The sequence below is a fragment of the Asterias rubens genome, chromosome 7 (genome assembly GCF_902459465.1).
Source record: "Asterias rubens chromosome 7, eAstRub1.3, whole genome shotgun sequence".
Lineage (NCBI taxonomy): Eukaryota > Metazoa > Echinodermata > Asteroidea > Forcipulatida > Asteriidae > Asterias > Asterias rubens.
In genome coordinates this window covers 12,187,136-12,208,891 of record NC_047068.1, presented here as the reverse complement: position 1 = coordinate 12,208,891, position 21,756 = coordinate 12,187,136, and the positions used below count along the sequence as shown (strand labels likewise).

The following is a 21,756-nucleotide window of genomic DNA, read 5'->3' as shown; positions in this document are numbered from 1 at the left end:
AATGAAAGAAGAAACACCCTTGTTGCACAAGTTTGTGTGCTTTTAGATGCCAAATAGAAGGCTTTAGGTTTGAAGTATTTTAATACTTGAGTGAGAAATTCCCCCTTTCTCAAAACTATGTTACTCCAGAGGGAGCTGTTTTTCACATGTTATATACATGTACTATCAACAGCTCTCCATTGCTTGTTACCAAGTAAGTTTTTATCCCAGCAATTATTATGAGTAATTACCAATAGTGTCTAGCGCCTTTAAGTGTGTTAGACTGTTACTAAAAATCCAGTGAATCGCTGTCACCAAACACAGTTTATTTATTTGTTAAATTGTAAACCCGGCGGCTCGTCTCGCCCCACAGTATTTTTTTCTCCCCAACTACGAGGGACAGTGTTCTGAGTTTCTTTATTTATGATGGTGGTGGAATTTGAATGATGTACCAAAATGGCTGTTTGTAAAGTGGCACATTTGCATAAATTTCGCTTGCTTACATTTCATGGAAGAAAGGTTGGGCCTACTGAAATATCTAACGTAGGACTAGTAGAAGTTGAAAATGGCTAGAACTTTTGCTGAATGAAATCTGAGAATTTATTGCTAGGTTTATATTTGTAATTTCTTTTTTCCACAGTTGTCCTTTGGTTGTTTTTGTGATTTTTTTTGTTTCTATTTCTTTAACTATGAAACAAATTAGTCAATGCAATGTTAATAATATACTAGAAAACACAATAAAATGTAGACAAACTTTCATCATGTATAATAATATTCTAATCTCTTGAATATTTTTTTTTTTGGGTAAAAGTCACAAGAGAGAGGAAGAAAAAACCTAAATGTGAGAAAAGAAAGTGAATGCCTAGAATCATAAGAGGGCGTTCAGACTGATGTACTTTTAAGTTGGTATGAACATTATGTGTGTGATAAATAAACTTTCATATGTAACAATTCACTTACAAGTAAGAGTTCTGGGTTATTTTTGTTTCAAAGCTGAGAAGTCTACAAAATAATCAAAAAAAATCTTCTTAGCGGTTGTAGAATATATAGCGAGACAGTTCTCTAAAGAACAAACTCTACCTGGCAAGTAGATACACACATGGTGTTACCGCAACCAAATATATTGATTTTGTGGTCGCCCTTTGATCAAGACAAATTTAGTAGATTCTTGGAGTTCTTGCAGCCACTAAAAAGCGCTGAATTGGACCCCCCCCCCCCCCCCCCCCCCAAAAAAAAGCAGTAAAAGTAGTCGTGGAGCCTCTTGGTCAAGCGGTCTAGAGCACCGTTGGGTTTGAATCCTGGCCTGGATGTTCTTGTTGATGGTGTCGAGAGTAATGTTGATAAAGCAACACAGAGAGCATCTTCTTTGCGAGTACCTGCAAAGTTATCTCTTCTTTTAGCTAACAAAATTTAAGTTCTGTCATTCACACAGTGGGGGTTCGAATCCTGGCTTGGCTGATTTGTTGCTGGTGTCAATGACACAGCAAGCATTTGCTCTACCCGCTAAGGTCTCTCTTCTTCTGGTTCAAAAGCTGTCTTACATGTGAACTGTATTCAAGTTATGTCATTCACAGAGTGTGGGTTCAAATCCTGGCCTGGCTTGTCTTGTTGCAAGCATTTGCTCTATCCGCTAAGGTCTCTCTTCTTCTGGTTCGAAAGCTGTCTTACATGTGAACTGTATTCAAGTTATGTCATTCACAGAGTGTGGGTTCAAATCCTGGCCTGGCTTGTCTTGTTGCAAGCATTTACTCTACCCGCTAAGGTCTCTCTTCTTCTGGTTCGAAAGCTGTCTTACATGTGAACTGTATTCTAGTTATGTCATTCACAGAGTGTGGGTGTGAATCCTGGCCTTGCTTTTCTTGTTGCTTGTGTCGATAGTATTGTTGGAAAAGCAATACAACATAGCTAGCATCTGCTGTATCCGCTAGGTAACTCTTTTCCCTCCAAAGCTGGCTTAAATGTGCAAGGAATTTCACCAAATGTTATACATTTCAAGATATTTCATACGACAGAAACTGGTAATTCTGGCAAGGTGCGTAAAGGCCTAGCCAATTTTCTTCTTGCATAAATCATCAAACAAAAACTATTTCAATACAGTTTCTATTGACTTCTGGCCATAATCAGAACCAGTTTGTGTGAAGTAAGTGTCAATTAAAGGGGAATTATGTTGCATTTGCCAACAGGCTAGCTCCAGCACGACATTCTACAGAACCAATACAGCCCCCCCCCCACATAGAAACTGTGAGCAGACTCAACAAGACACAAAACAAACATTGGTAGTTTGGTGAAAGATAATTTATTGTTATTTAAGAGAAACAAGTTGTACGCGGCAAACACAGTAAAAGTAAGATAAAATGTTGCACAAACTAAAAACATCATTTGTGAGAACCATTTATTTAAAATTAGGGAGTTGGTTTTTAAATAACAGTGAAACATCCAAGTGCGATTAAAATTTCTTGGGAAAAAAAAAAGTAAACACTTTAACAAAGCAATGCAATTCAAAAAATTCTGACCTATAGGCAGCTCCTTAAATACATTTGTTTTTACAGACAATTTAGGTTTTGGCTTTGAGCTGTGCAAGCGTTCTAATTTTTTTTCTACCCAACCAAGTGGTTCACCGACCAATAATGCTAAAGTCGCACCAAACCAAACTATTGAATTAAGTACTACAAAGTTTGACATCTGAAATAGTTGGGAGCGACTTGACATGCTGGAAGTCAAAAAAGCGACTGTCGTTAGGAACGACTCTGGAGCGCCTTGGTTTCAGACATGTCAGACATCAATCTTGTCATGAGCCAAGCCAAAATATATATTATGTAAAGTTCGTCTGTCTGCCAACCAAAATGTAACAAGCCTCCTGCATGCCACACCCTGTCTTTATACTTAAGTCATAATTGTGCTTCCAAAGATGATGCAACGATGCCTTGGAGATGGTAGACTTTACACTATGTGATGTTAGGTGGGAACTATCTATGTTCTCTAATTTTGTAGGTGTCATTTTAAAGACATACAAATTATTAAAAATAAAACAGTTTGGCAAATAAGTTATAACTTTCATTTTTTAAAGTATTTTAATGACAATGAACTCAATAATTGTTGGCACACTTCCTAGCAAATAAGTTTTGAGAGAAGAACTTTAGCAAAATTTCACCTGAAGATAGGGTCATAGATTGGTTAACCATACATTTAATTGTAAACTGTGGTGGTGGAGCTGTAGATGGTACCGCTGTAGATAGTATGAACTATTTTGCGAAAGGTTTCCCTCTGAGGTAATATGGTTTAGATAATTTGTCTACCCCAAAATCCTCGAGTCTGAGAATTCTATGGGTGTCCGTTTGATTATGCTAGGGCCAGATATGAGATTGGTACCCGCAGTCACCTCACTTGAAGTGGATAGATTTGGAAACCTTGTGGAAATACATGTACCATGAAAGCTTTGTGCTGTTTTCTCAGCAAGTAGACCCTTCTCAGCTGAAACTTTCACATGTGACTTTTACTGTGTCTTTCTTAATAATTTTGCTGATAAAAAAGCACAAGGTTGACAAAAACCTACAATGAATCTACCTTCATGGATGTTTCTACCTATTGAGGTGGATTAAAATAAAAAAATAAAATAAAAATGAATTGATTTTGAGTCAAGACAATTAAGCACCAAATGGTAAGTTCATTTCCAAACTCAAATTTGGATGGAGTCCAGACTCTCACTTTTTTTATCGCTTAGCATAACATTTGGTTCTCATAAGACATGTACATTTCAAACGTCTTTAGAGTATTTTCTAGCTTAGTAGCCAGTATAGTCTAACTAAAATAGCAACGTAATAATGACACCATTAAAAAAAGAGTACAACACAACTGAAACTACGCATTCTCTAGTAAAACAGGAACAAAACTTTTCTCTTTAAGAAAAACAGCTTAGCAAATAAAATTTAAAACAAAAGCAAGTCATATAATTTGTTAAGAGACATTTATTATAATCTAATTGATCATATAAACTATTTAGGTTGTCACATTTTTAGGAAAAGGAAAATTTGGTGGATAATTTTTAAGCACACACTACTGCCAAGTCATTGTCTCTCGATGGATTGAAACATCAAAAATCATTTAGAAACACAGGTCACCTTCAAAATAACGTTCAACCTACAAACAAATACAAACAACTGTTGACAATATCTTAAAACCCTAAAAACAAAACTGACATAGGATTTGAAACTAAGCATTGTGGGAGTACAATCGGGTGAGGTTTGCAGTAGCATCATGAGTAAATATCTCTTTTAAGTAGTGTCGGTTTCTGGTTTCTGAAAACCTTACTCAGGATTTACCCAGGGTGCTAACCGCAAACCCTCACCTGAAAACTGACTTTGTCGGACTCCTGTGTACTTAGCAAAATATCAGTTTGAAAGTTTCTCTCTTGTGCACGTACTTAAGTTTTATGCACGAAGTAATGTACTGTTCAAAGTGTTTGTTTCTCTGAAACAAAAGAGACAAAATTACTTTCACAATTGAGTTCCCTCTTCACATAAAGTACTTTTCACTATAAATTTTGCTTAAAAGTATGAAAAACACAAATGTTGCTGGTTTGATTGGCAGCATATTGCGCTACAGCCTCTTGTAAACCATTACATGCTGCTATGTAAAAGGAACAAGTCAACGCAGTCCCACATACCTTGCAGGAATACGTTGTAAGTTAAAGCGCCTTGAGTGTCTCTGAGTGTGGATATGCGCGCTATATAAGAGCCACTATTATTATTTCAGGACCTCAAAGGCTGCAGACAAGTTAAAGGGCGCCCTCACACTGTCATGGATTTAATGAATAAATACTAAACAAGTAATATCATGCACCACATCGTCAATTCAGGAAAAGATTTTGTCCAGCAATTTTTTACTGCAAAATGTTTAAACTGAACATGTTTTGTGCACAGTAGATGCTAATATCAAATCCAATCAGGGTAGAAATAGACCCCATTTAGGATAGTTTGTTTGTCTGATTGGGAGCAATAATACCCTCATTCGGAGATGAGGTCTCCATTCACGGTAGAAATAAACCCCAATTAGGATAGTTTAGTTGTCCAATTGGGAACAAATACATGTATATCCTCATTCGAAGATGAGGTCTCCATTCAGGATAGAAATAGACCCCAATTAGGATAGTTTGGTTGTCCAATAGGGAACAATAATACCCTCATTCGGAGATGAGGTCTCCATTCAGGATAGAAATAGACCCCAATTAGGATAGTTTAGTTGTCCAATTGGGAACAAATATATGTATATCCTCATTCGAAGATGAGGTCTTCATTCAGGGTAGAAATAGACCCCAATTAGGATAGTTTAGTTGTCCAATTGGGAACAGATATATGTATATCCTCATTCGAAGATGAGGTCTTCATTCAGGGTTGAAATAGACCCCAATTAGGATAGTTTGGTTGTTTAATAGAGGGTTTCCTGGACCCAATATCATAGTGCTGCTTCACGGTAAGCAAATTTTTGTGCTTACAGACAAATTTGCTACAGTGTTAACATATTTCACAGGTTAGCAAGAAAATTAATATCCATCTTGCTCATTCACCATGGATTTGCACTGTGATCTCACTCATTTCAGCGCCGTAAGCTTTGGAAGGTTAGCATGCCCTTTTTGTGTGAAATAGAAATCACACAGTAAGCAGAAAGTCTGCTGCTAAGCAGCTCTATGACATTAGGCCCTGGTAATGAGCCACCATTATTCACATTGTATTTACAAACCAGCGAATAATGTCATGGTATGCAAACCCCTAAATAATATTGCACAAAAGTTTATACAGGTTCTTTAGGCTGAGATGCTAATTTGGCCGGGGCTGGTTTGGGTAAACTATACAAGTAAACGGCTGATATAACTAGACCAGTGCCGAGGAGGAATATTAACCCAAAGGTTTTCTGGAATAGGAGGAAGGAGCCCACGGCGGCCAGGATGATCGAGACAGCTGTGGAGAAACCCTTGATGATGTTGTCTGTGTATTTAACAACGATTGAGGTGTACAGACCACCTATGCTTGCCATAGCTGTGGAGAAAAAAAGAAAACAACTGTAAATAGAATCCTTTCATAAGATTAAATTTGTAAAAAATAAAAAAAATAAAAATTATGAGATATCGCCCAACTCACAAGGCTGGACGGCAACTTCAAGGTGAGGGCTACACTTAAGTGATTTGGGCTGTCGACCCAGACCAACTGCCACCAGGGGCACGTTGCCAACTTCTACTGGGGCTGAAACAGGGTTACCCCCTTCACAGTCTGTAAGGATGTAGGCATGGGTATCATCCACTAGGAGCCACCTACTCCTAGGGCTGAAACAGGGTTACCCCCTTCACAGTCTGTAAGGATGTTGGCATGGGTATCATCCACTAGGAGACTTGAAGGAGGGTTGACAGTGTACTGTGTAAATACATTCATCTCATGGTATCGTATCGCAGGTTGGCATAGTTTATCTATAATTTAACACCACAGTGGATTATATTGAATGGTAAGACAGCAGGAGGGTTGACAGTGTACTGTGTAAATACATTCATCTCATGGTATCGTATCGCAGGTTGGCATAGTTTATCTATAATTTAACACCACAGTGGATTATATTGAATGGTAAGACAGCAGGAGGGTTGACTGTGTACTGTGAAAATGCAATCACTACATGTAAATGATATAGTGTTGCAAGGTGGCAGTTTATCCATTATTGAAAACTTCAGTGGATGATCCAACAGTAAGAAGGCAAATAGATTTTCTGACCAGAACACTTTAGAAGTTAGTGGTTTTAGTTCATTCTAGAACATGCATACCGTTTTTGTTGTTTAATAGCTTACCCAGAGATGCCAACATTGAATTGTAAAAAAGAGTAGCATCTCCCAAAAGTTAAGGGCGAGCGCAGCTTGGGCTCCCTAAACCGATCTTTCTATTACTCTCTACAATGCTAATTAGCTCATTTTCAGGCATTGTTGTGAAATAACAATTACCTCTGTATACACTAACAGAACAGCTACAAATCTTTATAATGGCCAGTAAAAAAAAAAAAAAAAAAAAAAAATCCCTCATCTTCTGACTTTGTTTCAAAAATAAATGTAACATAACAAAGGGTAGCCTTACTTAAATGTTTTTGTTTTAATGATCAGAAATGCAACAACAAACTATTGGTAGAGAGAAGAAAAAAAAGAAGAAAAAAAACGTGTCCGGATTTTGGGCAAAAAATACGTGTCCGTATTTTGGGCATTGTCTGGACATCGGCGCTACAATTACTAGTAAGAAAACATGGAAACTGTCTAGCTTAGATCTTACAGGCCACTCAGTTGAAGGTATTTTTGTTCAGAAGGTCTCCTTTTTTGTCGCCATTATTTCATACTTTTTGTGCCAAGCTTCGCTAATTTATTCCTCCATGGATGAAGTACATGTACAGACAGCGTGGGCACAATAATAATGGATACGTGAGGAATGAGGTTACTGTGACACGTTAGCTCACACACAACCTCATTCCCCACGCACGTGTGCACTATTCCCCCATCGTGAAATAGAGATCAATGGGTACGAACTTGCAGCAATGCACTAGCGTAAAAATACTCATCCGGCCAGCCAGCGGCCATGTTCGAGTGAATTCGCCGCTATTCAACACTGCTTTCTAAAATTAAAAGTGTTTTTTCTTTTCTGTTACAATTATTTGGATATTTTTCTTAATTTTTATTTCACTTAATAGTTGATTCGTTGTTTGCATGTATTGTACGATTTAATAAAATTATATTGGGCGGCTTGTTTAGCGTCTTTTATTGAGTATTATCGTAGCGTCGTAGTCACGGCTCGAAATCGTATTTGCTACGCCCAAATCGTGTATGTTGGTATCTCTGCTTACCTACTATTATCCAGACAAGATAATTATAACCATGGAGGAAACCCTGTTCTAAGATGACTTCTCCATCCTTGGAAAAGACGGCTACGATCCCACTGACGATACCGAATAAGTACATCTGCACATTGCGTATCCACAATGACGTATCAGTCCCTTTTAATACTTTCTCAAAATACACACCTATGAGGAAAAAAAAAAAAAAATAATAATAATTTGAATGCCTCACCTAAAATTTGTGGATTTTGCTAGCTGGTTGTGGTAACCGAGCTTAAAGAGAAAGGACTTAAAATGTAGGAGAAACAAGCTGTGGGTTCGAACCCCAGTCGTGATACATGTGTCCTTGAGCAAGATACTTTGCTATAATTGCTTCTCTTCACCCAGGGGTATAAATGGGTACCTGCGAGGGTAGAGGTTGATATTGTGAATGAAAAAGCCTTTGGAGTGATATAAACTGTTGCCCAGGTTGTGTACTCCCAAGGGAGCTGAGAAACATTGAAGGGGATGTTATTGGCCCTATGACCAGGACACTAATGTAAAGCGCATTGATACGGTTACTGTGAAATGCCAGGGGTGTGAAAGGATACGTGTGAGGATTCTGGTGGTTAAGTCATCAGAGAATGGGTTCAGGTTCCGGAGGTTCAGTTTATGACGCATTGAAACCATCCTAAGTTAGGACGGGTTACTTGTCCTAACTCGAGATAGGATTAATCCTAGTGTTTCGTGAAATCGGCTTCTGGACACTGATGTTAGCATTGATACGGTTTAATATTGTGAAATGCGCTATATAAGAACTAGCAATTATTATTATTCAGTAAGTAAGCGTGTTGTAGATTCTTACCGGCAAACCCCGAGCATAAGCATGAGATGAGGATGCAGACCACACCCACAGGATAATTATAATGGATGTCGGTGCTCTTATTACTGCTAGCAGACTCCACCTGCACCATGGCGACACCCAGGAAGAGCAGCACGATGGCCACCCACTGGGTCCTAGACAGACTCTTATTCAGCATGATCACCATGAAGATGGCCGTCGTGATCACCTTCATCTGATATGAAACCTGAAGGAGAAAAAGAACTATTGTAGGACGATATGCTTCATTTTTTTTCAAAGGGCAAGGGCACCAAGGCATTTTCTCCTCGGTAAAGGGCACCCTATGAGGAAATTGTAACTATTCTACTGGAGCATTTTAAGGTCACCACGGAAATGACCAGGGGGCATGGAGGACATGGAGGCAATTGCCTCCATGAAGTATCAGGCCTGGTAGTAAAAGGGCCCATTTTCATTAAGCTGTGGATTAAGAAAAACAGACCTTGAACTTCGATCTCTTGAAGGCGCACAGCAACTTTCCTCTAGTCAGGGGCACTTCATAGAGGAAAATTCAAGTTTGTATTGAATTTAGTATTGGAACCGCCCAGGGGCATCACAGCAAAAGCACAGGGCACCATTAAGTATGAGAGCTATTCTTTTTTAGGTTTGCAATATGCTGCGATCACACAAGGAACACCAGAGCGAACCCCCTCTCTTTACGATGAGTGCACTGGGTTCTTTTGAGTGCATTATATACAACACGAGGGACCTACGGATTTCTGTCCCATCCGCAGGAGGCAGCAATATTGTTAGGGTGTTTTGCTTAAAGACACAATGGGCACGATCGGGACTCGAACCCACAGGTAGCCCAAGTATCTAGTATCAAGTATCTTTGAAAGGGCCAGGTAATTTAAATTTTGCAAAGGGCACTTCCATTGGAAAATATGAAAGTCAGGTGGAAACTGTTGAAGAGGCACCGAGGCCAAGACCAGGGGCAAAGGAGGTTTCGATTTCGAGATGAACCATTTTATACCTGGTACGTAGCCGCGTCCAAGTTGGACAGCGCCACAAACGCGAGGTTGTTCTGTATAGCGTAGATGATGGACGGCACGCACATCTTGAAGCTGTCCCGCGGGTTGGTGATGACGTTGTTCCACACATCTTTGCACATCCCCAAGACGCTGCGATGCTCCTTGATCAGCAGGAGCAAGCTGATGAGAAGCTTGGAGATCTCAGTGAGGAGGACGGTGGTGGTGGAGGAGTACAGCGGCCCAGACTGGGAGCGGGTGTAACGGATGAGTAAGATGTAACCAGTGGCATTGAGGGTCAGGACTAACAAGATGTAGATCTTGAAGCCTAAGCTTACTCCCTCTGGAAAATTAGCATATTATGCAAATAATATTGGTTTAATTAATTGATGAGAGGGTCAGGACCAACAGGATGTAGATCATAAAGCCCAAGCTTACATCCACTGGAAAATTTACATATTATGCAAATGTTATTCAAATTGTTAATTGGCAATAAGGGTCGGGACAAAAATCCTTTTATCAAGACCCTATACAATCCAATATGAAAAAAAACCTTCCTGACCAAGTTTAACATGCTTTTTAAGTTAACTTTTTTTATTTGAACAAGTGCTAAGATATCATATAAGAGAAGATTGATTGCATTTGTCTGTATGGGTATTAAAGACACTGGACACATTGGTAATTGTAAAAGACCAGTCTTCTCACTCAACATATGCATAAAATAACAAACCTGTGACAATTTGAGCTCAATCGGTCAACGAAGTTGCAAGATAATAATGAAAGAAAAAAACCCGCTGTCACACAAAGTTCTGTTCTTTCAGTTGCTTGATTTCGAGACCTCAAATTCTAAATCTAAGGTCTCGAAATCAAGTTCGTGGAAAATTATTTCTTTCTCAAAAACTACATCACTTCAGAGGGAGCCATTTCTCACAATGCTGTATACTATCAACAGCTCCCCATTACTCGTAACCAAGTCAGGTTTTATGCTAATAATTATTTTGAGTAATTACCAATAGTGTCCACTGCCTTTAAAGATACTCTGTTATGTCACTACTCAAATTGAATGGTATTCACACTCAAAGTCAACATTTGAACATATTATTTTGTTGTTAAAAATGATACAAATTGTTGTTCAACTGAAAAACACAAGACTGTTCAAGACTGCCCAACGCTAAAACACTGTTAATACTTGCTTTTAAAGTAAAATGTTTAAAACCCTTTCAAAGCATTGCTGTATAATAAATATGTTTATGTACTTGGCTTTTCGCAATAAACAAAGCACAGTTTTATTTTGGCACCTGCAAAAACAGAACCTATGTAATGCTATTGCTACTTGACCATACCAGGGGCAGAAGGATGCCTACAGGTACAATGTACATGTTGGTTATTTATAAATATAGTGTCCAGTTTAAGAATTGTTGTGAACAACCTCTGATTTTGCCTGTGATAAATAATTCTTTACGTACATAGAGGAATAACAAATCAATTACAAGTGGTATAGGGATGAACGAAGGGAAAGTAAGCACAGATGTATGGCTGTTATCATTACCGCACAGCAACAGATGGTCTTTTGTCGTCAATTCTATGAATTTCATAAAAAAAAGCAAGAAAAGTTGTGCGTGGTAAACACAAATGTTCGGCAAGCCAGTCCATTTCCTGACATTTGACCTAGGTGGTCCACAAAACAGTAGTTTTTTTCGGGGGGGGGGGGGGGGGGTGTCCCAAGACCAATTCACACACCAAGTTTTGAGTTGATTTAAATGCCAAGTCCTTCTTGAGTTTTGGGAAATGATTGAACACTTTCGCGCATACCCATTTTTGTTAATCCAGTAGAGGACTAACTTCTCTTTTTTCTCCAATTTGTTGTTGTTTAAACTCCTCAGTTTGAATGGGTAGGTATCCCCAACAAACACCCAGTGTGTAAACACCTGCAATGGGAACCTCCTTTTGTCGCTCTTTTGATTGTTAAACACAATGTTCAAAGATACATTAAACATACATGAGAAAAACAATGTCACATGGACACAATTTTCGTCTCAGTGAGAACAATAACTATTTAAGCATCCACCAGTATTGGTATTTACCATGTAAAATGTAAATCTGCGGCAACTCGTTGTGTGTACAAAAAGTACCCATTAACCCTCTAAGCAACAGATCCCATGGTTGGTTTCGTGCTCAAACTGGGTTCTTTTCCCCAACCGGGGACATTATTTTCCTCGGTTTGAATGCGCAGTATATCAGCCACCCACTGAACAACATGATGGAAACATTTTGCCCCTTTGGTGGCTTGGCAAACCGCGGTACATAATGAAAGAATAGGCAGACAACGAATGTTGAAATCAGTAATTTCCAATTATCTGGAAAAGCCATCTGGCCAAAGATTGAACTTGCTTTTTATCATACGTGCACTTTCCTTGTTGACTTAGCATAAAATCAATTTTTGAGAGCCAAACATACCATTTCAACAGCTGTCTGCTCTTGCGTGTTGGCTTTTGTTAAAACAAGTTAGCCATTTAATTTGTTAAAACAAGTTAGCCATTTAATTTGTTAAAACAAGTTAGCCATTTTATTTGTTAAAACAAGTTAGCCATTTAATTTGTTAAAACAAGTTAGCCATTTAATTTGTTAAAACAAGTTAGCCATTTAATTTCAGTATTAAATGGTAGTAGTGTTCACATGAGTTATAATTTCTAGTTTACTATTTTCTTAGACACGTGTACACAGAAATTTATAAAATACAATACATGGAAAAAAAACTAGGTTCTAGCATAAAATTCGGAGAAACAGCCCCCATGGCATTCTCCCTATTAACAGTGGTGCGCTAGCCGAATGCCAGTTTAAAGACACTGGACACTATTGGTAATTGTCATTGGTGTATCTCAAAATATGCATAAAATAACAGACCTGTGAAAATTTGAGCTCAGTTGGTCGTCAAAGTTGTGAGATAATTATACATGTATAATGAAAGAAAAAAATACCCTTGTTATACACGAAGTTGTGTGCTTTCAGTTGGTTGATTTCGAGACCTCAAATTCTAAACTTGAGGTCTCGAAATCAAATTCGTGGAAAATTACTTCTTTCTTGAAAACTACGTCCGCTTCAGAGGGAGCCGTTTCTCACAATGTTTTATACCATCAACCTCTCCCCATTACTCGTTCCCAAGAAAAGGTTTTATGCTAAAGGCTCTATAGACCGATGTTAAAAGCGGAGCCATTTACAGCTCAACAAGGTGGGCTACTCCTACTATAACTAGAACTATATGAGGTTCGTTCCGCTATCGCCATGGAGACGATAGCGGAATGAACCTCTCTAATAGTTCTAGAACTTAGAAGTAACTGGCACGCTGGCACTAGGCTAGGCCTAGAATCCACTAAAAAAGTCTAAACTAGTAAAAAGTTTTACAGTTATAATTAAACATACCAATTTTAATTTAAACATCAAAACACATACAAAGAAGAAGAAAGAAGAGTACAGAAAAAAAGAATGAAAAATCACTTTAATTTATAAATTATTTTATTTTTTATTATTGATAATTAATTAGGCCGCCTAATATTAATACGTACATTATTCTATACTATAGGCTATTCTATAGGTGATAGGCTAATATTTTTAATAAGTAATAGGAAAAGTTTCCGTATGGCGCCACCACTTTTTCATTCAAAATAAAATAATATAGTATCTAATTTACCTGATTGATATATCCCTTTTTGTAAAAATGAGTGAAAAAGTGGTGGCGCCATATGGAAAGTTATCCATTCCTAAATTGCAAATTATGATTAAGATAAAACTAGACAGTGGGCTGACTGTGGATTGTGACTTGACGGTCAAATGGTCAACAACGGAACGGGTTACCACGGATGTTCCATAACCATCCACACTGACACACACTGACCCAGCCCAGCGCCTCTCTCCCCCGGCGACCCCGTTGCTAGTCTAGGTTCCTAGACCATTGGTGTTGCGTGGTCACACACAACCAACGTTCCGATTATGTACGGCAAAAACTGTACACGCTTGTAATGAACGAACGCTAGCGGGCGCTCTGTTTCTCTGATTTCCGGATCTCCCCATGTCCTGTGCTCACCAAGGTCTAGGACATTTGCAAATTGAAGGCGTGGCCAGACTATGCAAATGACTCGATTATTCATATCACGTGACGGGTTGAAGATGACTATTCAAACTAGACCGAGTCAAAGGTCAATGTGATAGGCGCGCTATTTTTAATAATCTTTGCTCAAAGAGTAATTCCGTGGTCATTATAGGCCTATTAAAAGGAAAACAGTGAAATTTTAAGTATAGACTACCTATTCAGATTATGGATACGTGACGATTTGAAATCGTAAATAATGGTCAAAAATCGAATGTAAGATTAGCATCCAGAGAGTCCGTGTAACGGACGCTTGTATGGCCCCACGGCGTGGAGCAATCGGAACGTGAAATAAGCCTTGTGGAATATCACGTACCGCCCATGCCGTGTCTCGTGGGGGCCCGGGGTTGGAGGTGTTAAATCCCAGGCGCTATGAACTCCCAGCTTGCGGGTGTCGACTCCGTTGTTTCTTATGATCGCAACATTCCAATATGCTCCATTTTGATTCATGGCCCCCTAATTTCTTTTTGTTATGAGTTTCAGATAATTTTGATGATGTCAAAACGTAGGAATATCGCATCTACCTCCATGGTTATATTGACAGTGTTATTGTGTGAGTAGCTTAAAAATATTATGAGAATTTTTTATAAAAGGTTGAAATGCTAAAACAAAATTCCCTCAAAGCATAATTTTGCCAAACAAAGTATTATTTTTTAATTCTGTGAATGAAGAGTTATTTTTGAGGTAATGATTAAACTGGGCAACTAGTGGAATTTATGACCTGACTATTCGCCTCAAATAACTGGGAGTTGAATAGCAGTAGTCGCCACCCGACAAGCAATCAAAATTCGCAATTTCTCATGAGTTGTTCCAAAAGATATTGTTCTGACTACGTTCCAAAAAATATTATATGGTTACGTTCCAAGCTGCGCAGCTACTCGGCTACGTTTACGTTCAAAGATACGCTTAGGTCTACATTCCTTCAAGTTACACTATAATATCAAAAGGTATGTTTTCAAGCCCGAGTCAAGCTACGCTTACATTCCAAGATACGCAGCTACGTTTATGTTCCATGATACGCTTAGGTCTACGTTCCTTCAAGTTACACTATAATATCAAAAGGTACGCTTTCAAGCCCGAGTCAAGCTATGCTTACGTTCAAAGATACGCAGCTACGTTTACGTTCCAAGATAGGTCTACATTCCTTCAAGTTACACTATAATATCAAAAGGTACGCTTTCAAGCCCGAGTCAAGCTATGCTTACGTTCAAAGATACGCAGCTACGTTTATGTTCCAAGATGCTACGCTTCAGTCCAAGATATGCTTACGTTCCAAAAGATGTCAACGTTCCAAGCTACACAGCAACTCAGCTGCGCTTATACACTCCAAGATACATTTAGGTTACGCTACAATATCAAAAAGTCACTTTCAATCCCGAGTCAAGCTACGCTTACGTACCAAGATCTGCAGCTACGGTTACGTTTCAAAATACATTCTCACAAAGGCGCTTTTGAATCCCTCAAGATTTCCTTCCCCCAAGATTAAAAAACTTTCACTGTGAATAACACTACAGGGCCCACCAGTTAATATCTGTTTGGCAGAAAATACTGTACAAAATTTCTTTACTATCCAAAAATTTAGGTGGGCACTAGGCATAAGTCTACAACATTTCAAATTTAATTAAAAATTGGCTGGTAACCAGTTTCTGCTAAGCAATACTATTTTGTGCTAACTATAAGCAAATTGTTTAGCCAATACAGGCTTCATCAGTGTGGGCCCTGGCACGTCGGGAGCATAACGATCGCATTTCAAGCTGCATCATGGCAATGCAGTAGTCTGGATCTGGATATTATACATAGAAAGGTTTGTGGTGGTACCGCAAACCTTTCTTTATCGTATTTCCACCATGTGGCAAAGTTTCAAATCCTACTGATCTGGACATTATTATACTCCGATAAAAACATACCCACACACACATGCAGAGTATAGCAAAAGTCACGCAACGCATTACTGCATGCATTTACACTGCATGCACAACACTGATGAATTATTCATGAGCCAACCGCAACGCAGCCTCTGATTGGCTCCACCGGAAAGTCGGGGGAGATTTGCCGAAAAACAATAAAAAAGTTAAGACCCGTCGTTGCAAATGTCCTAGACCTTGGTGAGCACAGGAAATCAGAGAAACAGAGCGCCCGCTAGCGTTCGTTCATTACAAGCGTGTACAGTTTTTGCCGTGCATAGACCTTTCTTTTGCAACGTCACAGCCCGAGTTTTTGCCAACCCAGATTGGAAAACTATGGAAAGCCGTAAGTGCAAATTAAGAAAAGATCGCTATTTTTTATAACAATGTAACCAAATTTGTTGATTTTGTTAAAAACAAAACAAATAATTATGAGAGGTATTTTATTTAATTGAAAGTTTGCAGAGAATGCTGAATTTGGTTAAAACATCTCTTTTTAAGATTTAGTGTTTTACTAACATTCGGCCGACCATGCCAACCAAGGCGGTTTGTTTATCAACAAAAGAAAGGTCTATAATCGGAACGTTGGTTGTGTGTGACCACGCAACACCAATGGTCTAGGAACCTAGACTACCCCGTTGCTGCCTCCCCGCCCCTGCACCCCCTGTCGTTCTCTGACGAAAGTAAACGAAAACGGGGAATGACGGGAAATGAAGCTTGTCATAGATTCGAATAAAAACGGAAAAAGGATTCACAGTTAAATCATTTTTATGGAAAATATTACTCACCATTCGCAGCCATTATTCAAAATAATGTTATGTACCTTCCACGCAGCGAAATTAATGATCAATTCATTTTAATTTTGTGCACACTTATTTCCCGTAAAAACCGTACGCATCGTATTTACCATGACATCTCCGCACAACGGTAAAAACTCGTTTACATTTTACATTGACTACACATTGCCTGAGGCCGACTGCCAGACCTAACACGCTTGGAACTAAGTGTAGTGGTTGACTGCCTACCAGACTAAGCACTCTCATTCTCGCAAGTCCTCGTTTATTATCAACAAATCTCGCAGGCTCAACAGAAGAGCTCATTTTGTTATTAGGGGAAAATATTTCAAAATAAAACTATCAGTTGATGTTCTTTCTGTTTGATAAAAATCTGAGACCACTGTTAAAAAAAAAATGTACATTATACTTTCAAATCATACAAACCAAACCAATATTTTTAGTTTGAATTGTTTTAATTAGTTTATTAAGCATACATATTTTGTAGAACCACCTAAAATTAAATGAAAGTGACCTATGATGGCAGCGCCCGTCGATTTGCAAGAGCAGAGATAAAACTACAAAAAACTACTGATTGTACAAAACTTGTGAGAAGTATTTCCGTATGATGAATGGCATCCATTTGGCAACTGATAGTTATTAGGAAAATCGTGCTAAACTAATGATGGGGAGCGCTACAAGCACGAGCACGAGTAGCAGCGACAGTGACGACGACAGTAGCAGTTTTGAACTGGTAAGAAAGTTTCACTTTCAGCCGGAAAAATGCACCGGCTGGCTGCTGGTCATTGGTCATGTGCAATTTCTAATGCAAGGAACCACCACCACTACGGTTTATTATTTTGTTAAAAACTACCATGTGTACCCCCTTGGCTTGCTACCCCGCCCATCTCAGCTTCAACCCCATTCCAAATATCCATTCCATGTTTCAAAAAAACACACATACGAACACTTATTTATGATCAAATCAATGGCCGAGTGATGCATTGCAAATTGCAAAGCAAATTACTGTTGCTGTCATGTCGGTCACATCATTAATTTATAAACGCAACTAGCCCCACTTGTGTGGCCAAGGATCAGCTATCCTTGGCCACACAAGTGGGGCTAAAACGCAACCAGTCCAATGTGTCTCTTTTTTCTCTCTCGTAAGTTCACCTGAAACTCGGTCATCCATAGACAAGGAAGAAGAAGAGAAACTATGGGCTTACCAATACGGATAACTTTCCGTATGGCGCCACCACTTTTTCACTCATTTTTACAAAAAAGGATATATCAACCAGGTAAATTAGATACTATATTATTTTATTTCGAATGAAAAAGTGGTGGCGCCATACGGAAACTTTTCCACCAATACTACCACTGTACCACTACCATACCAGTACCAGTCAACTCATGACTCATTCCGTGGATTTCCCATTCCGTAGCAAAGTCGCCCACTACTACACCGTTGCACTAACCGTCGCCCCCTGGCAATATCTCCCACCGCTTACAAACTTGCTCCACTGTCGCCCGCTCACAAAACTTGCCCCACCACTTCAATACAAACTCTCTGGGGTTTGGAAGTGAGAGGGCAGCTTTGTAGTGGGGACTTTTTAATGGCCGATATTGCTGAAGGGGGGGAGGGGCAGTTAACTGGTTTCTGTCGTTCCTTCCTCCCAATGGTTTAGTGTTTTTTTGTGCTCCTTCATAGACTAAATATTTATAAAAAACCTTGAAAAGATTGGTGTTTTAGGTTCAAAATGGTAAAAAAAAACAGATGCACTACGAAGAGTTAGTAAATAACAATTTTTAATAAATAACAATGTTTTACGCTAATTTTTGTCAAATTTTCCTTATATTTTCAGAGTGATGGTGAAGGTCAAAAGGTCACACCGGCAAAATCAGGTACAGAAGACACAACCAGCTAGAGTCTCTATGAGTAGATTAATAGTAGCAGATACAAGGTGGCAGCAGACTTACAGGTCGTTTTGATAATCATAACGCTTGATCATCCAAACACGGTCTAAGAGGCCAAGAATTTCTTTATTCGAAAGGGAAAGGCCATTTTCAATTTGCAGAAGGCACTTCCCATTGGAAAATCATAAAGCCATTGGAAAACTTTTGAACTTGCACCAAGGCCAAGACCAGGGGCAACAGAGGCAATGGGGTCTGTGGTCTGTGTGTAATTCCAGGCTTGGTATAATATTATAGGGACGTGACCAAGTGCTACAGTTATCGCTGCTAGCATACATAGTGTATCCATTATTCTTGGTAATTTGCGCCTAGACAGAACAAAGCAAACAATGGCAAATGTTCTGGTATGTGTGCTGCCCTCGGTTGATGCAAAGACTCCCATTGTCCTGATAGATAAGTGATTCCTACTTCACCTTTAGTTTGCACATTGTCGCTATTGGACATTTATTCTTGTAATCACATAGTTTTTGTTGTCATTAATTTAAGAGTGATTACCAAACCCATACCTTTCCTTTAAGAGTAATTGCTCATAAATTCAATCAAAAAAGGTTTTGCTCTTTGAGGATTTTTTCTCTTTTTTTCATGCTGCTCTGTTCAATATTCACTGGCACTGGAGACAATTAACTTCATGAAAAAGCACATTCAAGAAAAAGCATGAATATTCATGAGAAAGGGAATTGTTCACATGATTGATGAATATTGATGATATGTTTTGCATATTCGCAGACACTGAAGGAGACAAGAATGAGCTGGATTTGTCACAACTGTTTAATCACACATCCCTCAGAGAGGCAGCCTCCAAAATCAGGTAATGGAATTCAACCAAAATGGGTACTTACAGGGCTCGCCCCACTGTCTAGTAATTTAAGCATAGAGCTGGTAAACCCAACAATCCAACAAGTCCTCATTGTAGTGGTTTTTCCATACTTGCTAATCCCTGGATCCACTTGCCCACAGCAAACATGACATTTTTTGTACTTGGCCTATCTCCAATTTTTTTACCACATTCTACTCCAAAAAAGGCGAAAAACTTCCTGATTTGTGTATTTAGGAGGATTTGGGACAGTTTTGACATTGTACTACAAACACACTGCATCTTTTTCTTTCTGGTTCCCTCCCATTGGATAGATGCCAATACAATTAAATAGAAATGGCGGCCAGACTGTTTTTACCCTTCCAGCCTCGATTTGGGTCCAATGATTCGATGACAGGAACACAAGATGGTCGCCATATGACACACACTCTTAATCAGGAGTCATTCTTGATTCGATTTTTCTTAACAGGGATGACATCCCAGAGACGGTGCTTCAGCAACACCATGGTCACATTCTGCGCTGGCTGGAGGACAGAGAACAAAGACATGAGGTCAGTTCAAGGTCACCCTATTTGACCTTTGACCTCTATACAGTATCGCCTGACATCTCTTCCTTAAAAATCGCACCAAGAATTGATTTTGCAGAATATATTGCTTATTATTAATGAAAACAAGTACACTTAAGTAGTAAACCACAAGGGAAACTGACTGGGTAGATTTGAAAAATTTGTGTTTATATGGAATTTGAGGCATTGCATGGTGGGGCATCTTTATATATATGGTTTGTGGTAACACCATGTGTGTATCTACTTGCCAGGTAGATGTTGTTCTTTAGAGAACTGTCTTGCTTTATATTGTACTACGACAGACTAGATTTTCAGAATTCGGGAGACTTCTCAGTTCTGAAACGTACTGTCCTGCTTTTTAACTACTACATACCTTGGGCTTAATGATAACACTGTTTAGAAAGCACCTTTGAGCTTGTCAGAGTATTATGTAAATATGACGGCTGTTCATGGATAACAGAAGAATCAACGTAATTCTTTCCCTTCTCTTCTATCTTAGGAAATTGTTTCTTTGTCTCAATTCTGTGACTTGCTCATGACAAGAGGGGTTGGTCGGGAGGACTGCGTTGAGGTAGGTTTTTATGAGTTTTTCAGTTTTGTGGTAAAATTAAGTTTTTAAAAGTCCATAAATGAGATGTTTTTTTTTAAAGTTTTGTTCTTGATTTGAATAGCTTTATATAGCCATATGGCACATATTAAGTAAAACTGTATTTGAAAATTCAGCCTTGTCCAAATTGGTGGCTGTAACTAATAATAGTGGACTCTTATATTATAGCCCACATCAGTGACACTTAAGGCGCTGTAACATAGTATTTCCTGCAAAGGAATGTGGGACTACATTTGAATTATGAAAATTATTCCTTTTTAGCACCATGTAATGGTTTACAAGGTGCTGTGGTGCATCATGCTGCCAATCAAATCTTTACCCATTAACACCAAAATGATGTCAAAGACACTGGACACTATTGGTAGTTGTCAAAGACCAGTCTTCCAGCTTGGTGTATCTCAACATATGCATAAAATAACAAACCTGTGAAAATTTAAGCTCAATCGGTCATCGAAGTTGCGAGATTATAATGAAAGAAAAAACACACTTGTCACACGAAGTTGTGTGCGTTTAGATGCTTGACTTCGATACCTCGAAATCTAATTCTGAGGTCTCGAAATAAAATTCATGGAAAATTACTACTTTCTCTTAAACTACCTTCCATTAAGCTTGGGCGATATCGATTTATTTTAATCACGATATATCGCCGACAATATATCGCGATATTCGATATAATCGCGATTAATTAAATTTGACATCATCAGTCTTCAAACTCCCAGTGAAAGTTGTAGAAGAGACAGTCATAGCATAAGAGAGGTGTTCTAATGACCTATTCTTCTGGTTTTACTCCAAACCTATGGGGTGCAAGATGTCTCCGCTAGGAAATACATCGCGATATTGCAATACTTAATCGATATCGCCATATATCGCGATATATTGAGTAAAACCAAATCGATCCGATATGGAAATCGTTTCAAATTTAGTCTCGCGATATTCGATAATATCGTGGTATCGCACAAGCTTACCTTCCATCAGAGGGAGCCGTTTCTATTAATGATTTATACTATCAACAGCTCTCCATTACTCTTTACCAAGTAAGGTTTTATGCTAATAATTATTTTGAGTAATTACCAATAGTGTCCACTGCCTTTAAAGAATCATTTTGTGAATTTGTTTTTCCTTCTAAGGCGTTTGGTCAGTTTGATGTCGATGGGGAGGGGTATGCTGAGGTGGCGGCTATGTTAGAAACGCTAAAGTCCTCCAACGGCGCTAACCTCAAAGGTGAACTTACCCATGTCATCCGTACGCTGCAGACCTGCAGCCTTACACCAGGTCAGTGTTTTTTTTTATTAATCACTGTAA

General features: G+C 38.8%; 2 protein-coding genes across 4 annotated transcripts in view; one reads left to right on the top strand and one right to left on the bottom strand.

Moving 5' to 3' along the window:
- Positions 1–2,256: 2,256 nt before the first annotated feature.
- Positions 2,257–16,637, bottom strand: LOC117292602 (CMP-sialic acid transporter-like). Its single transcript, XM_033774712.1, has 5 exons — positions 16,512–16,637; positions 9,681–10,018; positions 8,675–8,897; positions 7,840–8,016; positions 2,257–6,011 (listed from the first exon to the last, which is right to left on the bottom strand). The coding sequence occupies exons 1-5, from the start codon at positions 16,522–16,524 to the stop codon at positions 5,767–5,769; spliced, it is 996 nt and encodes a 331-aa protein (XP_033630603.1). The 5' UTR covers positions 16,525–16,637; the 3' UTR covers positions 2,257–5,766.
- A 412-nt stretch (positions 16,638–17,049) lies between these two features.
- LOC117292239 (zinc finger ZZ-type and EF-hand domain-containing protein 1-like) overlaps positions 17,050–21,756 on the top strand; it is a 62,395-nt gene continuing 57,688 nt past the window's right edge. For all 3 annotated transcript variants that reach the window (XM_033774217.1, XM_033774219.1, XM_033774216.1), the window contains exons 1-6: positions 17,050–17,250; positions 18,359–18,398; positions 19,194–19,275; positions 19,751–19,832; positions 20,347–20,418; positions 21,582–21,726. In XM_033774217.1, coding sequence (XP_033630108.1) covers positions 17,179–17,250; positions 18,359–18,398; positions 19,194–19,275; positions 19,751–19,832; positions 20,347–20,418; positions 21,582–21,726 — 493 coding nt within the window. In that variant the 5' untranslated portion in view covers positions 17,050–17,178. The remainder of the gene's footprint in view (positions 17,251–18,358; positions 18,399–19,193; positions 19,276–19,750; positions 19,833–20,346; positions 20,419–21,581; positions 21,727–21,756) is intronic.